The sequence below is a fragment of the Cervus elaphus genome, chromosome 20, assembly GCF_910594005.1.
Source record: "Cervus elaphus chromosome 20, mCerEla1.1, whole genome shotgun sequence".
NCBI classification, from domain to species: Eukaryota; Metazoa; Chordata; class Mammalia; order Artiodactyla; family Cervidae; genus Cervus; species Cervus elaphus.
Window position 1 is genome coordinate 120,759,154 of NC_057834.1, and position 17,380 is coordinate 120,776,533.

Consider the following 17,380-nt stretch of genomic DNA (forward strand, 5'->3'; position numbering starts at 1 on the left):
AATTCCATGGACTGTATCGTTCATGGGATCACGAAGAGTCGGACACGACTGAGCAAATTTCACCAAACACTGACAATTCCCAGAATTCTCTCTCCAGAACAGACCTCTCTGAGATCCAGACTACATACTTGACATTTCATATTTAAATTTTTTAAGTCTTGATAACCACCCCGAAAGAGTTTTGAGTGATGTATTTTTCCTCAGAATTTCTCAGTAGTTAGGCTAAAGTTGCTCCAATTAGTTCTGTAAAAATAGCCACAGCCGCAGAAGGCATAACCAGAGTAAAGACATTTCATTACAAAAACATTTTACTACAAAGGTGAAACAGAATGCTTGTAGTTACACCATCCTAATAAAACCATTATTGACATTTTAGTCTTTTGCTTCTAAAACAGGAATTTCTATTTCCTTTATCTGTCCTCTTTCTTCATTTCCCATTTGTCATTCATCTCCTCACCACCACATGCTGTACATGTACATGCACAGACCACACTTTGAAAGCTTGACAGCCTAGTATGTTGGAGATGGTCAGTAAGTAGTTATGGGCTATATAACAAATTTGGAACTTTCACTCCAGCAGCAAAGCATCACCAGTTAATATTCCCTCTACAGTCACTGCCTCAGCTGAAACTCTACTAGAGTAATTTGGGATTGAAGACTGACTGGGCTTTCCTGGTAGCTCAGACGGTAAAGCATCTGCCTACAATGCGGGAAACCCGGGTTTGATTCGTGGTTTGGGAAGATCCTCTGGAGAAGAAAAGGGCAACCCACTCCAGTGTTCTTGCCTGGAAAACCCCATGGACTGAGGAGCCTGGTAGGCTACAGTCCATGGGTCGCAGAGTCGGACACGACTGAGTGACTTAAACTAAAACTAAACTACTGACTGAAAAGATAATGTGTGTCAATTAGAATATGCCTAGTGTGCTTTGTTAAAGGGAAATGTTTGTGTATAAAACTGAGGTATTTTCCTTCATGTCAATCAGTTTTATAACCTAATAGATCTTCCTGCCTTGAATTCCTGGTTCTCTGTGGTTTAAAACAAAATTCTTAAAACAGAAAGGGTGCAACAAATAGTTAATTATGTTATTTTAGATAGAAACTTGATTTGATATTTTTGCATAAGAAACTGTTACAGGGACATTGTCATCATGTATTAGGTATTATAGGTATTGTTGTTGTTCAGTCACTAAGTTATGTCTTTGCAACCCCATGGCCTGCAGCACACCAGGCTTCCCTGTCCATCACTGTCTCCAGGAGTTTGCTCAGACTCACATCCATTGAGTTAGTGATGCCGTCCAGCTATCTCATCCTCTGTCACTCTCTTCTGCTCTTGCCCCTCAATCTTTCTCAGATCAGGGTTTTTTCACATCAGGTGGCCAAAGTATTGGAGCTTCAGCTTCAGCATCAGTCCTTCCAGTGAATATTCAGGACTGATTTCCTTTAGGATGGACTGGTTTGATCTCCTTGCTGTCCAAGGAACTCTCAAGAGTCTTCTCCAGCAGTTCAAAAACATCAATTCTTTGGCACTCAGCCTTCTGTATGGTCCAGCTCTCACATCCACACATGACTACTGGAAAACCATAGCTCTGATTATATGGATCTTTGTCAGCAAAGTGGTATCTCTGTTTTTTTAAAACACTGTCTAGGTTTGTCATAGGATTGTTTCATTGCAGGTATAGATAGACCTAAGTAAAAACAATCCTGAGGCTTTCCTGGTGGTCCTGTCCTGAAGAATCTGCCTGTCAGTACAGGAGACACGGGTTCAATTCCTGGTCCAAGAAGACCCCACATGCTGCGGGACAACTAAGTGGCAGCTAAGTCCATGCACCTAGATCCTGTACTCCACAACAAGAGAAGCCTGTGCACGCAATGAGAGAATAGCCTCAGCTAACCACAAATAAAGAAAGCCTGTGCACAGCAACAAAAACCCAGTGCAGTCAAAAATAAATAAATTTAATTTCTTTAAAAAACACCTGAATTATACTGGAGGAACAGTAGCCAGTTAGCTTTTACTCCCTGTATCAGTCAGTGATGTGGTAGTTATTTACCAAGTTACCCAAACTAGAAATCAGAGTGTGAACTTCTTTTTCTCTTTTACTCCCGTATCCCATCAATTATGTAGTTCAGTTTATTTTACTTTTTCCTAAGTATTTTGTGACTTGGCTTTTAATTTGTTTATATTAAAAACTAGTTTTCAAAAAAAAATCAAGTTTTCTCCAGGTTGTGAATTGCAGTCAGTTCTGATTTTCAAAATCTCTAGGCTGGACTACAGAACCAATATCAAGAGATTATCCTTGAACTAACTATTCCTGTCCTCTGTCCGTGGAATTTTCCAAGCAGGAATACTGGAGTGTATTTGTGGTGTGGGCTTAGTGCTCCTCGGCTCCTGGAGTTTTAGTTCCCCAACCAGGGATTGAATTCACATCCCCTGCAGTGCAAAGTGGATTCTTAACCACTGGACCACCAGGGAAGTCCCTACGCATGATATTTATTTATCTGTTGTGTTTATTTCCTCTTTTTCATGCTGTCTTAAAAAATTATTAATCTGTTTCAAAATAATTATTGTTTTAAAAAATCATTCTGATTTTTTTCTGACCTTATCTTTCTGTGTTTCTTTAGGTTTTTTTTTATTGCTTGTTACCTGTCATGAAAAAAAAGAGCAATAAAGTTCAGTTTGATTTAATCTTCTTAAAAAATAAGTTTTTAAAGCTTATTTTTTGAGTACTGCTCTAGCTGTTATAGTGCAAATTTATTCATAGTATTTCTTCTACTTAAAGATTTTGAAAGTTTATCTTTGTATCACTTCTCTCATAGTAAGAAATCTGACTCCCATTTTTCCTAATATTTTTTACTTTTTGTTCAAATCCTGGTATGTAACCAACCTGCATTTATCATCTCTTCCCTTACATGTATTTCTCCCTAATCACGTCAGAGTTGTAACAACTGTGGAAGGCACATTGCTGTATGGAAGCCTGCAACCCACTTGAATAACGAGGAAACCCTCCTTATTCCTCTTGGGGTTCCCATACTCTGCATTGGACTGTACTGGGACACTCACCTAATGAGGTCCAACAACCTGTGCAGGACTGCTGCCATACACACATTTCAGTATCCTTCCACCCTCGGTGGACACCCTCACATCCTGATTATGCCCCAGTACCTTGCTCTGGCCTCTGGAGCGCCCCCTTTGCTGCTTTTACTTCGCCTGACCGCTCCTAATAGGTTTGTACAGTGTTTCTTCAGGAAGGGGAAGGAGAGTGGGAACTGAAGAGAATATTGTTTCCTGATTTTAACATTGTAAGAGAACATAGACTTTTATTCTTTGGAACTTATTGAGACCTCTTTTACATATTAATAAGGTCACTTTTTAAAATTATTAACGTGTGTGTACTCTGCGTGGTTGATGTTACACATATATGTATTATAAAGATATAAAAAATGTAGAGAACAAGTGAATACCCATCAATTTAATAATGTATTACAGATACAGATGAAGCACCCCGGAACCTTTTTTTGATTCCTTTCCCATTGTTTCCCCACAGAGGTATTTACTCTTCTGAATTTAGTATTTCTTTAAACAGGAATTGATTATATGAGAAATATTCTATAAACTAGTATTTACCAGTGTAGACCAGAATTGTCCACCGATGCAAGCATTCTCTTATATCAGAAAATGCTCTAGCCCTTGGAAGTATGTTAGGAATTTGCCAAAGAAATATTTATGTCATCTCTTACTGCATATCTTACGTCAGAGAATAAGCACTTAAGTCTCTTAATTGATAAGTAGGTATCTAAAAATACGTAAATACATGAGGAATGCTGTGACAGTTGTCTTGTTTTTAAGCATCTAACCGTGGTTAGTACTAAATAATTAAATAGTTGATGACTGTGTAATAAACCAGTTAGTTATGCCTCTTTGACCACTTATGGCAAGCTGTTCCAAATATGAGGGAAAGTCTAAATCTAATGGACTCTAATTTGCATTTCTGAATTGCATTTGATAGCTAATTGGAGAAATGGTAATTTTAAAGGTAGATTTTTTTTCACCTCACTTTTCTAAAATCCTTTTAAAATCCTTAAAAAAATTTTAGCCAATTATATTGTTGCTGTAGGTGGTGGTACATTAAATTAATGTTTAAATTGGACTTGAATTTTGTCTCCTAGACCTTTGTCTCCTAGGTCCATCATTTGACCCATGTCTCATTTTAGCAATTATATATAGTAATTTTGCCTCTTGTGATACGTTATTTTGTTTTTTCATTTATAGTGATAGATTCCTGTGGCCTTTTAAATGATTGAATAACAATGAAAATGGATCCAAAGTGACTTCTCTACTGAAGCAGAAGATTCTTATTACCTTCCATTAACTCAATGTAGTCTTTGGGAACGGGCAGAACAAGTGAAATACAGAAAACTGAAGAGAAGAAAACCTCACTTTGGAACTTTCTCCGTGACTGTTCTTAAGCCCTGCCTTTCTACTTGTTTTAATTTTGCTGTGAATTTATAAATAGTGAAGACCAAAGAAATAGAAGAAACATTTGAGAGCTTTATACCAAGAAAACTTGCCTTGAAAGCTGCTATTCTTGGAGGGAAAAGCATATCAAGTTCCTGTCTGTTTTTTTTTTTTTTTTTTTTTTTAACAAGCTTTCTTATGTCCTTAGATTTTGAAGGATAAGACAAATATAAACTCATACCTGCAGACTATTTTTACCAGCTGTGTAAGAATAATGAGATTTATAAATTAAGGGCTTTGTAATGTAGATGTTTTGCTCCTAGAGTTGACTGACTACTCAGAAGATCTTTTATAGCTCGTCAGTGTTTTATTTTTGATCTATCACTTCAATGACATTATTTGACCAAACAAAAGTCATTCTGTCTTTCTAAGCTATGACCTTGTTATGAACAGTATTTGCATTCACTGTGCAAATGTCCATGTATTATCTATTTAAGCAACATCATAGTGCTATCACTCAAGGAAGTTGAATGAGGTGAACGTTGATATAGCTCTTTCCCCTTCCCCCCATTTTTTAAATGTAACAAATACTTTTTATGTTCCCCTCCCCCTTCCCCTTTCCCCTTCCCCTTTGGGAAACGTGTCAGGAACTAGATAGTTTAAGATGAGCAATTGAGGGGACTGATAGATTGATCCACACAGAGCCTGGATTCTTTTTGCTTCATCGTAAGGCGTTGTGCTGGCCAGCCTAATTAAGTACCCTTTTAACAAGAGAACCTCGTGGAAATCCAGCTGGCAACTCAAGAAGTTCAGGAAGCAGGACCACAGAGGTTATACTCTGGGGTAAGTATCCTCCTATGACTGTGTATGTATATGTATCATGGAAAATACCTACTCTTTTCTGATGTATTCTGGGGACTATCAGTGAGGTGATTTGGAGACACCAACGGATCTCTCAGGAAAATTGATTCTGATTAGGAGAAGTTAATGTGAACTAAATAGAAAAAAAAAAAAACTTGAGAAGTTATAACTTCCTTCTCTAGGAAGATTTTTTTTCTACTGCTTTTGCCTGAAGTTACCTGAAGCAGATTAATCTTTTTTAATAAATACCTTTAGTTTGGGGCTTCCCAAGTGGTGCTAGTGGTAAAGAACCCGCCTGCCAATGCAGGAGACATAAGAGACCATGGGTTTGATCCCTGGGTCAGGAAGATCCCCTGGGAAAGGAAATGGCGACCCACTCCAGTATTCTTGCCTGGAGAATCCTATGGACAGAGGAACCTGGTGGGCTGTATGTAGTTCATGGGGTCGCAAAGTGTCAGCAGTGTTTGAAGCAACTTAGCATATACCTGGCATAGCATATATCTGTAGTTATGAGTAGTTGTTTATTCTTAAGGTTCTTCTGCTATAACCCAAGAATTCATTAGCTTCTGTCATATAACCTTCAGGACTATGTCCCACTTTCTCTGTTTGTGTTGCATATTCATGGTTATATGTTCACAGACTATTGTTTTTGTTTAGAACTTCTCTGATGTATGAGGCCAGATGAGTACTCTAGAAAGGCTCAGAGAGCAAGTCTTTCTGTAAAAGGGGGACCTTAAAGTAATCGCAGACTCCTTTACTTGATACCAGGTTCTTCCAAGAATAAATGATTTTAATTTTCTCATTTTCAGATCCTGGCCATGAGGTTGGATGCCTCACCTTGTTGAAAAGAGACACTGGACCTAAATGGCGCAGCATGACTTTGTTCCTGCTTGGCTAAATTTCTCAACACCACAGTCAGCTAAGGTACTATTCTCCATTCTAGTAACTGTCTCAATGCCAATTCTTTGCATCCTTGTCTTGTCTTATAGCCTCTGTTTTATAATCTAGTTTTTTTGTGTGTATATTCAGTCTTGTCTGAGAATTTTAGATATATTTTCATAAACTTATCTTTCTTTTATCTTACTTTTAGGATATAAATAGGGTATAAATACTTAGGCAGTTCAAGTCAATGTGTACCCAAGTGTCCTGTTTATTTCATTACATGTTAAGCTTTTCTCATCATGTGGCACACTTAAGACTTCCTATGTTAGCTGCAGAACACTTTGGTTTGGGGGGAACTGGATCTTCAGAATGAATGTACATAGCCTAAAGTAGTAGTTGATGAGGAGAAAGGATAGACAGTAATTGATTGACTACTACATGACTCTCAGATTAAATCCTATTAAATTGATTAATTTTAATTAATTAAATTTATTTTATTAGTAAAATAAATTTAATTAAATTATTTTAATTAATTTAATTAAATCTGAAATTCTGTTTCAGAGACAATGGTCTGATTACTGATTTTGGAGAAAATGTTTGCATTAAGGATAAAGACAAATGGAATATATTCTTGGTAAAGGAAACCTTCCGGGAAGTTAATAAAAATACTTCCCATTTTGCCACCTAATAGAGGAGGGACAAAGTTAATAGCTGGTCTCAGGAAAAAAACATTTTTTTAAACATGAATTTTGGGGAATATGTTCCTGGTCTGTCTAGACCCACAACCGTTTGCTCTAAACTTCAGTTTGAATTGTGCTTGTGAAATTCCCAGCCATCTCATAATTGACATAATCTGCCTCAAGGGTTGGAGGTGGTGGGATGAGGGATTAGATATGGTATCTAGGGAATTGTTTAAAGTAGGCAGATCTTATACCTGCAAAAAACAATTGATTTAGCACCATGAACTTGGTAAAAAGAATTAGGAAATACAATTTATTAATAAATATTTCCATTAAGGCTACAGTAAGCACATTTGTGGTATTAGCATAAAGATAGCCATGTGAAGTGATAAAATAGAATAGAGAATTCAAAAATAGTCCTGTATATTTAGTCAGTTGATTTTTGACTAAAGTACCAAGGTAATTCAATGCAGAAGTGATAATCCTTTTTAACAAGTGTCTTTAGGACTGGATATTTATGGGGGAATAGGAGGGAGAGCCTCAACCTTGACTTTATATCATACATAAAAATTAACTTGAAGTGGATTATAACCTAAATTGAAGAATTAAAACCCATTAAACTTTCGGAGGAAAGGAGAAATCTTTGTAACCCACTGAAAGAAAGTGACAGTCTCTCGGTCATGTCTGACTCTTTGCAACCCTACGGACTATACAGTCCATGGAATTCTCCAGGCCAGAATACTGGAATGGATCGCTGTTCCCTTCTACAGGGCATCTTTCCAACCCAGGGATCAAACCCAGGTCTTCCACGTTACAGGTGGATTCTTTACCAGCTGATTCATCAGGGAAGCCCAAGAATACTGGAGTGGGTAACCTATCCCCTCTTCAGGAGGTCTTCCTGACCCAGGAATCGAACTGGGGTCTCCAGCACTGCAGGCGGGTTCTTTATCAGCTGACCTACTAGGGAAGCCCTTGTAACCCACTAGAATGGCTAAAATAAAATCTGACAATACCAAGTATAAGTGAAGATATTAATAATAAGGAAATAGATGTAAAGATGTCTCTGACACAACCTGTAGTTCTCCTCTAAGCGCTTATCAAATGTTGGGAGTGGTGGGCCTGTAAACCATACATTTCATGGATTTTTAAACTTTGGTTTTCTATTATTTGAGAAAAAGACTGTCCTAGAATACAGCTGTTAGGAATAGGAAAGGACATACAGTGTTTCTCAAAATGCTTTATTTCAGTTGTGTAACCTCAGAGACTTATTCTCTCTGACCTCCTTCCTCATGTGTAAATAAAATGGGGATGATGTCAAATTGTAATCTTGTTATGGGTATTAAACAATGGAAATAAGTGTTTTATAAAACTATAAAAACTTTTGTGTTGTCGTTAATGGCATGCCAAGGTGGTATTTAAACTGTTCCTTTCTCTCCAATTCGAGAGTAATTTACACAAATAAGCTATTTAGAATTATTTTAAAAGCAAGCATCTTTCTTTTCCTTTCAAGATTAACAACATTTTTAAGTGTAAGTTTTGGAGCTTCTTGTTCTGGATATTGACTGATTCCCTGCCTGCCCCGCCCCGCCCCCCCCCCCCCCCCGCCCCCCCGCCCCATGCAAGTAATTGAAGTAGCCTGTTAATTAATTCAATCAGTGATTAAATAGGCAATGTAGAGCTTCTCTAACTCAGAGAACTATAGCCCTTAACTATGTCCCATGTGCTCAAAATGGAGATTTCTGCCACCAATATTACTTGTTTTCTAGAAGCCTGATGCAAAACCGAAGATAATGAAAGAGATTCATACGTACTTATCTGTTTGCTTCTCTATACTTTATTATCATCTTAGTCACCTACAGCGACTTTCGAAAAACACGGAGAGCACCTACCCCGAGGAGATGGTAGATTTGGAGTAAGCCGTCGTAGACATAATTCCTCTGATGGCTTTTTCAACAATGGACCTCTTCGAACGACAGGAGGTAAGACATGCCCAACTTCCATGACTATTTAAGCTACTCAGGAAGCCCAGGCTGAGGGTACATGTCCATAACCTTGGAATAATGATCTTTTGTAAACATAATACTCAATTAGATCCTCCAGTAGTCATTAATCAGCTATATTGGCTTTCTAACATTCTCAGGTTCTCTTAAGTCATTTATGCAGTTAAAGAACTCTTACAGAAATTACATTAAAACAAAAGGATGTATCTTGTGATTTTTTGTGTGTGTGGACTTAATTTTTTATTTAGAAGGTCCTCTGACAGGCTTTGGCAATACCGTAAAATTAGATCAGGAAGCATATGGCCCACTTGTTTCTGAATTTCCAGAAAGCAAACACACTAATGTGTTACTTTTCCTTACTTTTTCAGATTCTTGGCACCAGCCCTCCCTGTTCCGCCATGATTCTGTGGACTCTGGTGTCTCTAAGGGAGCATATGCTGGAATCACAGGGAACCTATCTGGTTGGCATGGCTCTTCACGAGGTCATGATGGCATGAACCAGCGTAGTGGGGGTGGCACAGGAATCCATCGCCATTGGAATGGCAGCTTCCACTCCCGGAAAGGCTGTGCCTTTCAGGAAAAGCCACCTACAGATATTAGGGAAGAGAAGAAAGAAGATAAGGTGGAAAAGTTGCAGTTTGAAGAGGAAGACTTTGTAAGTATAAAGGTTTAGTTCTGCAGTTAAAATCTAAAATGATTCTTATACATAAAACCCTGTTAATAATGAGAACATTTGAGGAAATACATAAAAGGGAGTCCTACATTTAGACTTTTATTGTTTTTAGGAAGGAGTTGATTAATATGAAGATGAGGACCAAAATTCCTGTATAATTTTTAGCAAATTTTAATATTTTTTCATCTTTACGCCTTTGGAACTTGAAAGAAATTCTGAGTTTTCTCTAAGTTTTATAAGATTGAATATTCAAATATATTTATGGAAAACTGCTAAATTGTCTTTCTCCAACTATCATGAGGGATTTTTTTCCTCTGATTCTGCTTGCTTATATAAAACAGTTGTGATAAATTTAGAAACACGCAGTTAGGAATATTTTAACTGTTGCCTATATATGCTACTGTGTGTTGAATTATATGCCTTTGACCTCTAAGCCAAAAGTAGTTTTTGTGCACCTTAAAAAGTTTAATAATATATTTTATTTAACCAGATATATCCAAATTACTATTATTTTAACCTGTAGTCATTATTTTCAAATTACCAAGATAATTTACATTCTTTGTTATACTAGGTCTGCAAAATTCTTTATGTGTTTTATAATTGTACTATATCTTAATATAGATAACACATTCCAAGTGCCCAGAAGCCATATATGACTAGTAGCAAAATCCTGTTAGTGCAGTTGTAATTTTAAGTAGCACATTAGATAAGCTAGTCACTTTTATGACACCCATTTCATGTTATCAGAGCCAACTAAAGAGTAAAATTTAGGCATTCAGCCCCTACTCTCCCAAGTTCAGCAAATGATCTGGGGGCTCTTAATTTAAATGTTACTTATTGATATTCCTATTTCAAGGTGCCCAGCCTTTAAAACTTTATTCATGGAAAAGTCTATAATATACCAATACATTAAGTATTTGACCAGAATGTCTTAAGTACTCAATAGTCCAAAATGACTAGACTAAATTATAATTTTATTTATTTAATAAACAAATTCAAACAAGACCAGTGGTAGTGATTAGGAAACAAAATCTCTCTTGCTCATCACACTTTGAGAACTTGATGAAATCCTCATCAAACCAGCAGCAACAACAAAAAAAGTTGAATGGTATTCCTATTATAAAATGAATTTCATGTTATAATTTTCACACAATTAAATGAACCTACTGTAGTTGTAATTTCTACCTTACCTGAACATTTATCTAAAATATATATTCTGACCACAGTCAGCTGAGCACATGGAAAACAAGATCTCTTTTAGTAGTTTAAGTTTCTTGTGTGCATTACTTTAAAAAAAAAAAAAAGATAATGAGAATTGTTGTGGGGTAAGGTAGAATTTACTTGGAGTACCTTTTAAACTGGTACTGTACTACTGATTGGCATAGTTTGATAAGGTCTATTATCAGTTCTGTGGCTTTTCCAGTGAGAAATGAGTTGAGAACGGAAAGAAATGTTTAAGGCAGCGTTATCCTCACCTGCTAAGTAACATCATACCTGAACAAGGTCATTAAGGGCAGGTTTATTTTGTGTTTACATTTTTATGGCATATTCTAAGTGTACATTAAAGTATGGAGAAAATGGTCAAGTATACTCATAACCTAGCTTTGTGAATATTGCCATTTTGCCCAGTATGCTCCAGACCATTCTTTTACAAATGAGGCAAGATATTACAGGTGCAGTTAAAGCTTCCCTAACCATATTCTCTTTCCACTAAAGGTAATCACCGTTTTTACTTCAGTGTTTCCCATCATATATGATTTTTTACTGTTAGGTTGGTGCAAAAGTAATTGTGGTTTCACACTGAATTTTAAATTGTTACAATTTTGTTAACCAAAATAGGAACCATTACATTGAACACATTTTTACCAATGAGAAATAAGTTTGTTTATTCCTGTAGCGTAAAAATCCAAGCTTCGGGATTTGACGGACTCTTGGAAAGTATTTTCTGCCTCCCACTAGTTGTGGAAAGCATTTTCCTTGCAAAAAGTTGTCAAGATGCTTGAAGGAAGTGGTACGTGGTTGGCAAGAGAGCGGGTGAATATGGTGGATGAGGTTAAATTTCAGAGACCAATTCGTTCAGTTTTTGAAGCATTGGTTGTGCGATGTGTGGTTGGGCATCGTCATGCAGAATTGGGCCTTTTCTGTTGACCAGTGCTTGCTGCAGGTGTTGCAGTTCTCCGTGCATCGCAGTGATTTTCTGGGCATACTTTTCAGATGCAATGGTTTCGCTGGGATTCAGAAAGCTGTAATGGATCCAACCAGCAGCAGACCACCAAACAGTGACCATGACCTTTTTTGTGTGTGTGTGTAACCTTGGCTTTGGGAAGTGCTTTGGGGCTGCTTCTCAGGCCAACCACAGAGCTGGTCATTACCAGTTATAATATAAAATCCACTTTTTGTCGCACATCACAATCTGATCAAGAAATTATTCATTGTCCTTGTGTAGAATAAAAGATGACACTTCAAAACAGGTTTTTTAATTTAGTCAGCTCATGAGACACACACTTATTGAGCTTTTTCACCTTTCCAATTTGCTTCAAATGCCAAATGACTGTAGAATGGTCAATGTTGAATTCTTCAGCAACTTCTCGCATAAGAGCAGCAGCTTCGATGACTGCTCTGAATTGGTCGTTGTCAACTTCCGCTACAGCTGCCCACTATACGCCTCATCTTCAAGGCTGTCATCTCCTTTACAGAACTTCTCGAACAACCACTGCGCTATATGTTTGTTAGCAGTTCCTGGGCCACATGTGTTGTTAATGTTGTGAGTTGTCTCCACTGTTTTACTGCTCTCCATTTTGAACTTGAATAAGAAAATCACTCACATTTGCTTTTTGTCTAACATCATTTCACATTTCCATAGTCTAAAATAAATGTAAATAGCAAGTAATAACTTATTAGCAAAACACCATAAAGTGAGATATGCACATTAAAATGATGTATATAACATTACCACATTTATTTAAGAATATTCCATTATCAAACAGCAAAGTTCAGTAGTGTAAAATCACAAGTACTTTTGCACCAATGCCGTATATGAATGTATCCATAAACAATCTGTAATACAATTTTGCCTGATTCTGATTTTATATGAATACTGTCACATCGTCTGCTGCTGCTAAGTTGCTTCAGTTGTGTCCGACATAGTTCTCTTTTATTTCCTTAAAATTGTTTGAGATTTGTCTATATTGATACATAGGGCTCTAGATCAGTGGTTCTCAACCCAGGAACAGATTTGCCTCCTTCAGAGCACATTTGACAATATCTAGAGAAATGTTGATTGTCACAACTGGAGATAGTCCTACTGACATCTAGTATGTAGAGATCAGAGATGTTGCTGAACTTCCTGCAATGCACAGGACAGCCCTATAACAAAGAATTGACCAATCCCAAATGTCAGTAGTGCCATGGTTGAGAAACTCTGCTGTGTATCTTTTTCACTGCTGTATAGGAAATATTCTGTTGTATGAATATACTAGGTTTGTTTCTCCATTTTCCTGTTAACAGACATTAAGTTTGTTAAAAATCTTGTTTTGGAGGATAAATCTAAAGAATGGAAACCATGGCATTGTAACTAGAGAAGAAAGAGTGAAAAATAAGATTTCTACCAAAAAAAAAAAAAAATAAGATTTCTATTCAAAGGGAATTAGTGAATAATAAGTAATTCGTTTGAAAAGAAAAAACAGGAGGAGCAGAATTGGAGGGTAGAAGATAAAGAGGTCTTAGTACCAAAGAGATGGGTGAGGTAAATGCCTTTGGAAACAGAGGTGGTAGTTGAGGTTTATGAATAGACAGACTCATCTAAGGAAAGTAGTATATTCAGAGAGGAGGTGTGTGGAATAGCAATAAGGGGGATTAAGAAGTGATTTGTTGAAAAAGAATGGGATATATCAAGAAAGAATAAAATTTCTTTTTTTTTTAATGGCCATGCTGTACAGCATGCAGGATCCTAGTTCCCAAACCAGGGATCTAACCTGCGCCCCCTATAGTAGAAATGTCTCTTAACCACTGGACTGCCAGAAAAGTGTAGCACACATATTTTTAAATGATAGCTGTTAGTAAATGTGAGTGAGAGCTTTGTTCCTGGCAGTTTGATATTACCTTCCAAGGATAAGAGAATGAATCGATGATGCATGGTACACTGTTCTTTGAAGCAGAAGGAGCCAGGTGTGAGGGTAGTCTTATAGGATTTGGACTTTAATGTGTGTGGAAGTAAGAAATTCGTGGAGAGTAAGAAATTTGTGGACAAGAGAAGGGATTCTAAGAAAGTACAACAGTGTAGCCATAGCTTTGAGTCTTACCAAACAGCTGAGCTCCCTTTAATATCAGGAGCAGTATTAGCAGGTGTACTCTCACTACTTATATTTAGCATTGTACTGGAGATCCTAGCAAGTGCAGTAAGGCAAGAAAGAGAAATAAAATGCATATAAATTAACAAAGAAATAAAAATTTCTATTCACAAGTGACATGATTGCTTACATAAATCCTAAGGACTCTAGAGAATTAACAAGGTTTTAGGCTACAGCATTAATTTTTTTTTTTAAGTCAGTTGTATTTTTATATACAGTTGACTCTTGAACAACATGATGTTCAAGAGTTCGAGCTTGCATGTCCACTTGTATGGAGATTTTTTTCAGTAGTATATACTACAGTTGCAGTATATGATATGCAATTGATTGAATCCACAGATCAGAACTCAACAGCTTATATGTATACAGAGGGCTTTGTACAAAATTTTAAAAAACCTTTGAAAACTGCTTAGGAATAAATTTAACAGAAGATGTGAGAGACATTAATATTGAACCACAGAATATTGCCAAGGGAAAGTAAAGATCTAAATAAACGATACATTTTGAATGGAAGGCTTTGAATTAGAAGATTCAACATGGTTAGGACATCAGTTCTATGGACTGTACAACCCCAGCAAGCATGCTTTCTTATATTGAAATAAAAAGACCTAGAATATCTAAAGCAATCTTGGACAGTCGGAGGATTTATACTTGCTAACATGAAGACTTTGTATAATGCAACAGTAATCAAAATAATGTGACGTTATTGTGCATATAGATTGATAGTAGGGCAGAATAGAGAGCCCAGAAATAAACCTTCATTAATATGTTCCTCTGATTTTCAACAGAGGTACCAAAGTAAGCCAATCAGTGGAGAAAGAAATGTTTTTAACAAATTGTGCTGGAACTGTGTATCTATCTATATATAGGTATAGATGCTGCAAGTGTGTGTGTGCTTATTCGCTTAGTCATATCCGACTCTTTGAGATCCTGTGGACTGTAGCCTGCCAGGCTCCTCTGTCCATGGGATTCTCCAGGCAAGAATACTGGATTGGGTTGCCATACCCTTCTCCAGGGGATCTTCCCTACCCAGGGATCAAACCCAGGTCTCCCACATTGTAGGTGGATTCTTTACCGTCTGAGCCACCAGAGAAATCCAGGAATACTCGAGTGGGTAGCTTATCCCTTCTCCAGGGGACCTTCCTCATGCAGGAATCAAACTGAGGTCTCCTGCATTGTAGGCAGATTCTTTCCAACTGAGCTACCAGGGTAGCTTCCCTGATGGCTTCCCCATCTACACCTATACTTTCTCTTAGATATAGATGGGGCTTCCCTGGTGACTCAGGTGGTAAAGAATCTGCCTGCATGCAGGAGACTCGGATTTGATCCCTGGGTAGGGAAGATCCCCTGGAGAAAGGGAATGGCAACCGACTCCAGTATTCTTGCCTGGAGAATTCCATGAACAGAGGAGCCTGGCGAGCTACAGTCCATGGGGTTGCAAAGAGTTGGACACAACTGAGCAACTAACACACACACACACACACATAGGTATGGGTATATATCTTCTCTGCTCCTATCACCTAGCATACACAAAATGAATTTGAGATGGATTATAGACCTATGGTAAGGCCTGAAGTGAAGAGAACTTAGGAGAGTATCTTTCTCACATAGGGGATTTTTAAAAAAGATTTCTTTGGACCTAGGAAGCAGTAACCATAAAGGAAAACATTGATAAATTGGGCTTTATCAAAACTTAGGACTTCTGCTCTTATCTCACAGACTCAGGAAAATATTTGCAGAACATAGATTTGAAAAGGGGCCTGTGCCCATAATATGAGTAACTCCTACAAATCAGTGTTTTAAAATTATAAACAAAATTTGAACAAATGTTTCACAAGGAAGATATATGAATGGCCAGTAGGCACATGAAAAAATGGTCAGTGTCATTAGTCATAAAGGAAGTGTGGAAATTTAAATTAAGACCACTGTGAGATATTGCTCTACAAACTGGCTAATATTTAAAAGTCTGAGGACACTAAATTTGGTGATATTTTTGAGTACTTGGAGCTCTCATGTAGGTGTGTGTAGTAGTGCTGCCATTTTGAGAAAAGGAAAATCTGGCAGTTTCTTATAAAACTAAACATAAATCTAGTGACCCAGTACTTGTACTTCTGTGTATTTACTAAAGAGAAATGGAAATCTATGTACATTTATTGTAATTTTGTTCATAATAACACAAAACTGGAAACTTTTTTTTTTTTTGGTGGCCATGCCATGTGGCCCGTAGGATCTTAACTCCCCAACCAGGGATTGAACCCAGGCCCTCAGCAGTGAAAGCATGGAGTCCTAACCACTGGACTCCCAGAGAATTCCCAGCAAACAATTTAAATGTCTATAGAAACAGGAATAGAAAAATTGTGGTGTAATCATCTAATGGACTACTTAATACTATGCTGTGCTCTTTGCAACCCCACGGACTGTAGCCTGCCAGGGTCCTGTGTCCATGGAACTTTTCAGGCAAGAATACTGCAGTGGGTTGCCATTTCCTACTCCAAGGGATCTTCCCAACCCAATCTCTTGTGTCTTCTGCACTGGCAGATGGATTCTTAATAGACTACTTACTCAGTAATAAAGAATAACTGGATAAAACATGATGAATCTCAGTGAAGCTTTACACAATAGAGTACATACTGCATGATCCCATCTATATGACATTCTAGAACAGCCTTCCCAGGTGTGTCAATAGTAAAAAATCTGCCTGCCAAGCAGGAGACATGAGATTCTAAATGCATGGCATGATATATAGGAATTCTTTGTATTACTTTTTTTTTTTTTGTATTACTTCTAAGTCTGAAATTACAGGATTGAAGAGCCAGAAATGACATGGACATCATCTACAGCAAAATAAAGTGAGGTATTGCAGCACAGGGGCAAATCACTAAAAGCTATAAAACTTGAATGATAATTAGGTAGTAACATTTGTGCAGAGGAAACTGAAGGAAACAATAGGGCATCGAGCAACCCCAGGATTTTCATAAGAGCCAGTAATTATTCTGGAAAGCTTAGAGAACATTTGAGAACAGCAGCTAGAAATTAGGGGTGGTTTTCCATATCCCCAAAACTAGTAAATATAGAGGTGTTCTGGGATGTGGTTTGAAGGGTCTAAGTGGATCAATTAGGAGAGAGAAATCTTTGAGTAACTTGAACAAGGAAAGTTAATATAAAGAACTGTAACAAATGGGGTAATGAGTCATTGGCTAGCAAGAAGTAAAGAGAACTCTAAATAATATAAAGAATACAGAGTTCTGGAATTTCCCTAGTGGTCCAGTGGTCAAGAGTCTTGCTTTGCAGTGCAGGGGTTGCAAATTTGATCCCTGATTGGGGAACTAAGATCCTGCATGCTGTGGAGCAGCTAAGCCTGTGTGCCACAACTAGACAGCCCACACTCTGCAACTAAAGTCCATGCATAGCAGGCAACAAAAGATCTGGCATGACACAGTGAAGATCCTGCATGCCACAACTAAGACCTGATACAGCCAAAT

General features: G+C 37.4%; 1 protein-coding gene across 3 annotated transcripts in view; it reads left to right on the forward strand.

Moving 5' to 3' along the window:
- GPBP1L1 (GC-rich promoter binding protein 1 like 1) overlaps positions 1-17,380 on the forward strand; it is a 61,808-nt gene that overhangs the window by 25,324 nt on the left and 19,104 nt on the right. For all 3 annotated transcript variants that reach the window (XM_043878639.1, XM_043878640.1, XM_043878638.1), the window contains exons 2-5: positions 4,268-5,296; positions 6,124-6,238; positions 8,726-8,855; positions 9,245-9,531. In XM_043878639.1, coding sequence (XP_043734574.1) covers positions 6,179-6,238; positions 8,726-8,855; positions 9,245-9,531 — 477 coding nt within the window. In that variant the 5' untranslated portion in view covers positions 4,268-5,296; positions 6,124-6,178. The remainder of the gene's footprint in view (positions 1-4,267; positions 5,297-6,123; positions 6,239-8,725; positions 8,856-9,244; positions 9,532-17,380) is intronic.